We start from the raw sequence: 10,891 nt of genomic DNA, 5'->3' as shown, positions 1-10,891 counted from the left end.
AGGAGACCAAGCCTTGATTGAGAGAAAATGTTTCCCCAAGCCTAATATTGATTGCATACCAATTTTAATCCTTCGAAGATGAAAAAGACGCAATGCAGCATAGGGATAGAGTTCAATTGTACCAACCACCATGGGCTTCCAAGAAGCCAAGACCCAAGTATGCAAATCAAAAAGAGAAGTCCAAAGGTTGGAGAAACACACCAAACCTCTATGCAAGTAGAAATCCTCATTTTTAGCAACCTCTGCACCACAAACATCCACGAGAGATGGTTTGGCATAGAAGAGAGGTTGGATCACATGTTGGCAGAGAACAAGACCAGACCTGGTAGCTTGGGCAAAACTACGTAAGCCAACCAAACACTGACCAACATAGGTAGATCACTAGAACCAGGGACGACAATAAACACACCCCCACTAGAACCAACAAAAGAACAAGTCTCACAACCTTAGTGGGAAGCTGAGGGCAACCAAGAGCAACTTCAAGCAAAGTAATAGGAGTATCCACCAACCAAGTCTCATAGAAATAAGCCCCAACGACGACAACCATGGGCAAAAGCTTGGAGGGCTCATATGAACCTTCAAGAAAAGTTACAACCCTAAATCTATCGCAGAAACTGTTGCATGAAACCCCTTACCAGTCACAGGGTCACGCACAACCGCCAACCTAGGCGCCTAGCTAGACAAAGCTAAATTTCTCAAATTGTTAGAAAAGGGTGGTTAAAGTCAAATGCATAACCTTTGGAGCAAAACAAAGCAAAATGAAACATGTCAAATTGGTACAAACAAACTTTGAATAGCACAATTTAGACCAACATTAAAATTGCACAAAACCTTAGAAAACCCAATATGACTAAAAAACTATGAATCCCCCCACCCCACCAAAAAAAAAAAAAAAAACCCTATGAATTTACTATGAAGAAACGTCCATCAAAAGACAAGCTATAATAAATCAAGGATCAGGTATACCACTCCACCTCTTTAATGCTAGCATGATGGCCAAAGTTTTTCACAATAGCACAATTTTACAATTCCTTGAGCCCTATCACGACAATTTCTCTCCTCACTTTTATATTGTATAATATTTTTAATATTGTATCGTCCTAATTCAGTATTTTGATTTATCAAGCACTTGGGGATTCGAAGTCCAAATAGTAGGCATAAATGGCCCCCAATTTGTTTTTTAAAATTTAGTAAATTGTTGTAGGGATTTAAAGTCTCCACCAAATCAGGCAAATGTAACCAGCACCAAAATTCCGGATTTGACAAATATGCATCAACCTATGTTCTTACTTTCAGCATCAAACTGTTAAGCATTTAACATAAATTTAATTGAAAATATCTGAAATTGCAGTTTGATAGAAAATTTGATCTGGGCAAATAGAATCTTCAATATCACTGAATTTGCAATACATATCCTCATTTGTCTAAGGTTTCTTTTGGAGCACTCTCAGCTGAAATTGGAAAGATTTTAAAGACAATTAAACGTTTTAAGTACCGGCACTTACATTTTAATCCAAATGAAGCTAATCATTTAACAATGATCTGCCAATTCTTGCTTGTTACCTATATATACGTAAGGACAATAAATATGCACTATCATTGATGACAAAAAAGATTAAATTAAATGCTTCTGAGTCAGCCAAGTTGAGGCAGTAAAAATCACTGCTGCAACTCAAGACACAACTCTACAAGTCTACCAGAGACTCACGGTCTTAATACTGTTAGTAATTTGACATGTGCTGTGTTTGTTTGCCAAAAACAAAATGTGAGAAATAATTGATCACGTATAAGATATGAAATTACATAATTGGAAGGAAATTAATGCAGATTTTCATTTTAAAATTCATTATTTTATCTTCACATCTAAATGTAGAATTGTTTGGAAAAGTCAAAAATACACATGATCGATGATAAAATTAATTCTGCAGATGCAATAGATTACAGTTGTGAGGCTGTTGCCACGGCACCAAGAACCGGTTGATTTTCAACATTAAGGAGAGCTATACCAAGAAATGAAGGAACGAGATCAAATCAACCAAATGAGGACAAAATACAAGCCACAAAAGATGTGGCTTATAACAAAGTAAAGGCACCAGCTGTTCTCTTCAATGCTACACATTTCCTTCTTCGACAAGTAGAAGATTCCCATAAGTAGTTAACGGTCTTCATAAAATGGTAGGTAAATTCATCTGATCTTGGAAGGAAAGAGAAAAATTTTAAAGGTTCTATGAGATAGAAAACCTTTACGCCCCTGGAAAAATTAGATGACAAAATTATCGATCATATGACATATTACATGAGCACCTTCTGATTGCATCCAGTACCATTTTACCTGGACCAACAAATCCCCAAAATAGCCAAAAAAGATTAGCAAGTGGTATCTGTAAAGGACAATTGATTTGACCAGCCCTAAACCAAAAAAAATAATGTATTACAATTAAAGAAAAGGAAATGCTATCTACATTTTACCGAACAGTGCTATTGGTGCAGATGTGGGACTTAGCAGGATAAATAATTTAGGATATAAGAGGCATTATTTAACACTAAAACGTTTAACAGGCAAATTGAAGAGCATAATCCAAATTATGAGATTATAATTAAGATCATTATTTTCAAGTTTCAACCAACTCAAATAAGTGTTTTTATGAACTGAGATGCTTTCAGCGAACTCAATAAATGAAGTCAAACTAGAAGCCATTAGTACAATTTTGACCCTTATAAAGGATGCACAACCAAAGACTTTAGCCTTTATCTTCTGCCATCCCAAGGACTGGATTTGGCAGTGGTTACACTGAAGCAAGAAAGCGCAGCATTAATCTTTGATTTGAACATATAGAACACATTAATGATAATTCATTTTAAAGGATGCTTAAGACAGGAACCTAAAACAATTATTTTAGTTATAATTATTTTTCTGAATTGTAACCAAAAAATTTCACAAAGATAAATCCTATTTACAAGTTTGATATCTACAACAGGAGCCAAAAAAATTATATTCAACTCTCAAGTATCCTTTCCCATGCAATATCTGAAAAGCACCAAAAATTATTTGAGATACCTAATAATAAGGCCTAGCTCATAACATGCTACATGTTTTTTAGAAAGTATGTCATTGCCTAACAGAATATCTATTGTCTCATCTTTGTCATCAAGCTTAAATAATAGATAAACATGCAATTTAAAAAGGTAAATCAGAATTGCATGATTCACTCGTTGAGTCCACCTTTCCTCTGGATTGATATTCCAAGGTAATAGATATTCCAAATATGCTACAACCAAATCCTAGCTTTAGGAGCATGCCCAAACCATAATTTAGCATATTTTCCACAGGAGGGAATGCACCTAAATCAGAATCCACCACTCAAGTACACATAATTTGGGTAATGTAGTATTAGACAATGCATCCAAGACATGAAGTTTCATAACAAGATATAATTACGTGTTATAAAGCAACTGATACGGATATTTGCCATGCTTTGTTTTCCTCCAGATTTAGCTTGTGATGTTGTGCTGCTCTTGCCTGGTAATGGACTTATATGCTAGTTGAACAGTGAAGTTGCAAGCATACTGTGGACCCCATCTTATCTTTGGTAATGTTACATATATGTATATCATTTTTAAGCTCCACAAAATTTGGTTTGTAGATGACATTTTGTAAAGTAGGCTCCTAAAAGATTGTCGGTTTCCATTTTCCATTTTGATGATCTAAATTGTTAAGAGATCCTTAAAATTTCTCATTGACACATTTTTTTGTGCACTCACCTGAATTGTACTGTGAGCAAGGAACCGTTGCCTGCTTCTGTAGAAAGATACATCAACTCTTTCCCATGGTACTTGAGTAAGACATGCAATCATTTCCTCTGCAATCAAAAGAATCCATTTAGGCAAATATAATTACAGTTTGTCAAAAGAAAAGGAAATGCAACAATGCAAAATACTATTAGCATACATGGCTTTGTAGGCATGGTGAATTAGGGCTGGAAGAATTCAAAATTTCAATTTCTTTCCAATGCAGTCAAAAACAAAATCTAAGATTTAGTTTTACACAACACTCTACAAAGGATCTGCCGGATTGAGCATGTCCACAAATGAATAGTGATTACCATGTTGATTACACTCTTTCACTTTGTCCTTGCAACTTGGAATGTCAAGCATCTATTGTATCCACCTAGTCTATCCCTACAAACTTGTCTTAGGATATAGCAGTTCTATTCAGTATCGGAGGACCTTTTAATTCTCTTTGCCTGCAGTCTGGGACAGCAGATTACCTGTTTCTGTCTACCCCCCTGAGGCTTGTCAAACTTGGGTGTCATATTACGAGTTGTGGTCGAGGAGGATGGTGTCAATGATTCTTCCTCTCCAAATGCTAATACATTGGACATGTGATAATGCAAATTTCCAGGCTAATCTCCAGCTTTCATCTGCATCTGCTGCTTGTTTCCTTTGAGGAATCCTCACATATCAAGGCTATTTATCATTGTATATCATGGCTATGGTTTACCCACTTTGATTTACCTCTACTTATGCTTTCTTTATTTAAATTCTTTAGATGCTTTTCCAGCTCAGAGTCTTCATACACTTTTCATTATATTGTAATGGAATATCCTATCAGTCCCACTAACCTATTTTATCACCAGTACCACTACCAGTAACCATTAAATGAACTTCTTCCTATCTTATCAGAATAAATGTTCATGAATGCACTTTGAAATGCAATTACTTAATACACCAATCGACAATTAACTTTTATGAGACAGATTAACATCAACATTTTAATTAAAGTATATATGGAACAAGAGAAAACATCTATAAAATTCCCAACTACAGCAGGATAGTAGGTTTCCTAATACAATTATTGAAATTCAGAATGTTCAATAATCTGAAAGGATCTTGCAAGGAAATCTTCTCCTCTTAAAATATCCACATTGTGCAACAAGAAGAAAGAAAGACTCAATAACCTGAAAAAATCTTGCAAATAACATTTGAAATTATCATTCGCCGACATGCCAAAACAAGAGGAAATAAATAATCCCTAGCATTGGAATCAAATAAAGTTGGCTCCACCCTCATCATCTATGCATTTCCAATCAACATTAAAATCCCCATTCTACTTCTAGTGCCATGTATGCATGTGTTTGCACACACCCTTGCCTATTTGTTAGACGCAGCTATTGTGAAAGGGCATGTGAAAGAATTTTCTGTTCAAGGATCTTTCCAATGATTCAACTTTAAAACCTAAACAAACTCAACTATAAATAGTGGGAAAAAAAAATATAGGTTTTTCTTATTGCTCAAGTTGAATCTTCAAGTTGGCTAGACCAAATGTGGAAGCTTATTAAAAGCAGGAAAAATGTCTCCCTTAACTATCTTTGGTTTTCAGACCTCTACTGTTGTCTAGATCTGGAAAAAAAATTGAATCATTGAAATAGTCTTACTCTTTGGAAAAGTGAAATTGCAAACAATTTAGCAATAGGGCACATGTACTAGTTTTTTTAATTTTTGCCTCATGCAACTTATGAAATACTTGAGATGGAGCTCAAAAGATATATATTTGGGGAGGAAGGAGGGATGAAAGAAATTCCATCAGTACCATGGGACACTTGAACACAGTGAACCACGGGGACACGTTTCCCCCCCCCCCCAAACCCTAGCGTTTCTAGGACGGGGACATCTCCGAGATGTGGGGATGAGGATGGAGCGTCCCCGGCCATCCCCCCACCGCCACTGGGACGTCCAGAGACATTGGGGGCATCCAGATGTCTTTGGCATGCCCAGGCATCCCTCGAGCGTCTCAGGGACGCCCAGTGTCTCGGGTATGGCTAGAAGTAACTTGTCCTGGGGCGTGAGAAAAAAGCAATTTTAAAAAAAATGGTGAAAATGGAATCCTTGTCTTCAAGTCAGTCTCATTCTCTTCATCAGAATATATACATGAAATATAACATGCAAGATATTTCATGTATATATTGGCAAGATGTTTGAGAGTGGTTTCAGATCTCTAGAAGTTATAATGCAGATTTTCGGTTCTAGAAGATTTATAAATTTTCAGACTTAGTCAAATTTCAGTAATCAGCAAGCTCCTATCAGCATGCTCTCACTCTCTATCTCACTCCCTTTATCTCCCGTGAACTCTAGACCTATCTCTCTCCCTATCACTCTTCCTCTATCCCCTCTCTCTATCTCACTCTCTTCTCTCTCCCCCCAAATCTAGACCTATCTCTCTACATCTCTCTCTCTCAGCCCCTGACTCCCGCAAGGGGTGCTACCCTCAACCTTGTTTTGGTGTTGCCCCCAAACCCCCATGAAACTATAAATCTAAGCAAGTAAGAGGCCAATGATGAATCATAATCATAAAAATCTACATAATACATATCCCTTGGTTGTAAATATCTGCATGTTTCATTTACAATTCTTATACTTATTCCTTACACATCTTTTTATAACTAATTTTCCAAATACTATATGTATTTGTGCCACCACCGCCCCCCTCCGCCCACCCCTCCACCGTCCCCAAACTTAGGCCCTTTGTCCCTCCGTCCAGAAACTCCATGGAACATTGCTTGCACACTCCCAATGATTCAAGAGGCTATTGGAATCTCCAACATAAGAGCTTGAGGGAAGCTTAAGCATGGAAATGAGTAGTTAGAGGAGCGGATAGTGAGGCTCTTGGTCAAATTTTAGTTTGAACTGGATTCAAACCTCCAATAAGTCTCAAGCAAGGTTCAGCTAATGTGATTTAATAATAATTGCAAAACTTTTTACCTATCAGGGTCAAGCCCATTTAAGCTAATTCAGGCCATCTGGCAAGGCATTTTAACCATGTTACCTGCCAATATGTGGAGCCACATTATGCTTGGAATATAGCTGTGAGGCCTATATGGACATTTATTTCCTCGGCAAGAAAAGGGTTACCATGATCAGAGAATCTTTTGAATTAAGAGTTGCAACAATGGCAAGATGGAATTTAAATCAAGCACAAAAGATAACTAAGAGAGACAAACCAACATATCAACAATTTTGCAAAATTGGTGCAAGTTGTCTATTCAAGGTTGAGGCCCTTATTGGAAAGATTTTTATGACCAAGTGATTATGCCTATGCTATTTCTCCATGACTGAATAATTGATGGGGGCTGTAGCCTCAAAGTGAATGGAAATGGCAGCACCAAATTGTTTCAAATTCTAGAGCTTTCACAGAAAATTAAATCCTGGGGTGGCTAGTACTTCACCAAGGTCTGGCGATCAAATCAAGAAAACACAGGGTTTGGCGTAAGTCATAACAGATTTATCTATATAGTATAAGTGGCAAAGAGGAGTCAAAAAGTCATGTCCTCTAAAAGTCTAGGCGTGCCAAGACTATAGAGTCATGGTTACATGCTGAAATGAACTGCATTTCCCCCATTTCTTGATGAAGATCTCTCCCCAAGAAACCTTTACCTAGATGATCACAGATAGTTGCAATACTATTTGGAAAACAATTCAGTTGTTCATGGTAGATTTCATGCAGAAGACAAGATGTAAGGTGACCTTTCATGAGATTAATTCTCCACTGCTCAGGTGAGAAGAGGTATTTTGAGCATAATTTGGCCATGTTTGTTAAAGCCAATCTTGGTGATTGTTTCTCTAGAGATGTTGAGACTGTCTGCTAGGTATCAATGTTCCTTGAATAAAATATAAAACACATTTTTCAAAGCAAACTTTCCATTTAACAATCTATTGCTGCACCTTTAAGTGTTGTTGGGAAAAAATTTATTCAAGATAGCTCATCTAGCAATCATTGGCTATAAATATAGTTTCACGTGTATTACAATAGAATACCAAGTATCAGTTGGCATTCTTATGATAGCCTATTTTTGCATGCTTAACAGTACTGTCAGGATTGTCTTATAAAGGATCCCAAGAAATATCAGGGGATAACACTAATATTATAAGAATCTAGATGTGTTATGTGTGTGGAAGTAATATTAATAATAAATCAGAGATAAGCATTGACCAAAGAAGATGCAAATGAGAGATACATTGAGTCATATGGAAGTCCCTGCCCCTTTCTGAGATGGTGGTTGTGTTGACGTGTATTTTGTACACCATCATACACAGAATAAAATACCTAAAGGCATCTTATCCTCTCTTGAATAGAGTCTCTAACTGCTGAAGATTCGCATGAAGGATCAGTTAGGATGACTCCAATGTTCTGGTTAGTAGGGTCTCTACGTGTGGATAAGCTCCAGCGGTATGATGTGATTTGCTGTGTTCTCAAGGGGCCTTACACTCCGAAAGTCTTACTAAACTAAAGAAGCTTTTCAAAAATAACAAAAGGATAGGGTTTGCAAGAGGTCTAATCTAATCTAACCCTAAGAATGACTTCATGTGGACAAGACTTGGCAAGATTCTACCAACTTCAATTTCGCCATAAAATAACAACTCAATTGAAATTGATGCGATCTTCTAAGGTAACAAATGATTTTCAACGCATCAAAGATCAAAGACACTACCACGAAGGTACATATCCAAGATACAATAATGATTGAAGGTTAAGTGATTCAAATATCTCCAGTCGACCACGCAAGGCGTTCCTACAATCAGCAAGAAGCTAGTGGTTTGGATTACGAATCCTACCAAAGATCAAGTCTCACACTATGTCCTTCAAATTAACACACTACTTTGATTGAGCATGATTCAAATGAATTGAACAACCATGAAGATAACTAAGAAAGTTGCAACAAAACACCATAACTTCAATATTTCATTGATTTCAAAGTCATCATGTACAACAATTGTTTGAATTCCTTTCCTCAAACTCAATCTTGCTACAAAAGTAAAATTGCTTCTAACTCTAATCTCTCTAATACATCAAACTTTCTCTCTAATCTCTTAACTATCTCTCTTACAAATGAAATGAAAATGAGGGTATAAATAGCATCCTCAATTACAATGAATGGTCCAGATTGAAAGCAGATCAACGGTCAAGATCATGACACCTAAACCCTAATTAGGGTTTGTTACAAATAGCCTCCTTTTATTGCACAACATTAAATGCATAGCCAATTATAAATTTGGCACGAAAATCTAGGAGACATAGACCAATGACAATTAAGGTGCCATGTCATCTATAACAACCTCTCATCTAGAATCTTATTTCCTTTCCAATGCTCATTTTTAGCATATGCAATGAATCTTGATATGATTCCCTCGATCTCAGCAATTGGAATCTCGGGAAGATTCTTCATTCTTTCTTCCAAGTGGATGACCTGATCAAATGCATCTAGAAGAGCTGCGTCCCATGTAAGTTCAAGTTCCTTAGTCTTTTCGATCAGGAGCATGGTAGCAAACATCTGGTCCTGTTGCTCATCTGTGATATTGACGTCCTTGCAAAAGATAACCTTGATTCTATCTTCCAATTCTTGCAAATCCACATCTGTCTCAACTTCGATCCTCCTACCAAGAATGGTACGAAGTACCTCAAATACTCTATCCTGGATCGGGTTGATCACCTCCTCAACATGACTGCATCTAGTACTGATGTCCTCAAAGAGAACTTCCTTCATCTGGAGTAAGGTTGACCACTGAAGTAAACTGTGAGGTCCTCCATCCATAATCTTTTCCTGCGCTAAGACCTTCCTCGATGTTTGTCTAATTACCTTCAAGACAGGAATGATAACATCCTTGGTATGAGCAAAAGCGGCTACCGTTATCATCAAATTGTGGATGATCTCAAGAACCTGAATAGCCCTATGAATAGTCTTCATCATCCTTGTTGCAAATTCTACGGCAACTGTATGAGATTTATCCATCCAAGCACTCATACGCTGGACCATACTCCTGAATCTCTCTACCTCACCAATTGATTGAAGGGGAAGTGCCTGTATAGGTGATCTTGCTGGATCCTGACGTCCCAAAGGCTGATTGAGATGGCTGAAATATGTTCTCCATGCACCGACCTCCCTCTCGAGCTTTCTACTCTTCTCCATTTCTTCCCTAAGCTTGTCTTTCAATGCCTCAAAGGAATCTGTGGCATCATCTAGTGTCTGCTCGGCTGTGGATGGACCTAGCTCAAATGTCTCTACATCATATTCCTCTGCTAGAATCTCCCCTTCATACTTGTCCACCGCCGGTGTAGCTATCTGTAATTTTCTGGATCCAGTCTCATCTCTAATCATCTTGGACATCTTGGTAGCCTTTCTCCTCTCTGTCACTTCCTGGGAATGTCCAACAAGGCTCTCTAAATCAATCACATTGCCTTCGTCCTCGATCACAATCACCTTCGTTAATCTTTCCTTCAACCAATCTGGGATGGCTGATCTTGTCTCTTTGACCTGTATTTCCTTATGCAATATTTCTTCTTCTCTATGAGGAGATGTTACCTCGTCATTGTTCTTGTCTTCATGTAACTCACAACCTTGGAGAGATCCACTTGGCGACCCTTGAGGTACCTGTCCTTCTTTATCATTCTGAACCATCGACTCCATGGATTCTTCCACTTGAAGTGTCCTCTTCTCTGGTCTAGAAGAAGTACCGGATGAACGATCTCGGCTGGCCTCTTGTTTCTTCTTGGAAGATTCTCTCTTTCCAGGTCTTTCTTTCCTCTTCGAGCCTCTTGGATGGAGATTGCCTTCACTTGCACTTCGAAGGTTGCCTTCATTTGCATTTCTGGGATTAGGATTACCTTCGCTTACACTAGCTCCACCTTCGGCTGGTTTCTCTTCCAAAGTGAAAGTCATAGCTATGCCTTGCTCTCTCAACTTCTGATGCTGCACATCAACCCATCTGCGAGTACAAGACAAGACCGGAGCCATCAAAGCATCTAGATCCACGACCTCGGGCTCATTCCAATCTAACCTTACTGATTTGCTTTCTCGATCATAGGATGACTGGAGATGTCTGCCACTGTCCTGTGCTT

General features: G+C 37.9%; 1 protein-coding gene across 1 annotated transcript in view; it reads right to left on the bottom strand.

Moving 5' to 3' along the window:
- Positions 1-1,807: 1,807 nt before the first annotated feature.
- The window catches only part of LOC131062810 (putative lipase ROG1), a 62,289-nt gene continuing 53,205 nt past the window's right edge, over positions 1,808-10,891 (bottom strand). The window contains exons 9-10 of the mRNA XM_057996556.2: positions 3,763-3,860; positions 1,808-2,332 (exon numbers count right to left, since the gene is read on the bottom strand). Of these exons, the coding sequence (XP_057852539.1) occupies positions 2,261-2,332; positions 3,763-3,860 (170 nt within the window). The 3' untranslated portion in view covers positions 1,808-2,260. The remainder of the gene's footprint in view (positions 2,333-3,762; positions 3,861-10,891) is intronic.

This window comes from Cryptomeria japonica, chromosome 9, assembly GCF_030272615.1.
Source record: "Cryptomeria japonica chromosome 9, Sugi_1.0, whole genome shotgun sequence".
NCBI lineage: Eukaryota > Viridiplantae > Streptophyta > Pinopsida > Cupressales > Cupressaceae > Cryptomeria > Cryptomeria japonica.
Note: the sequence above shows the minus strand (reverse complement) of the source record. Positions and strands in the feature narration are given on the sequence as shown.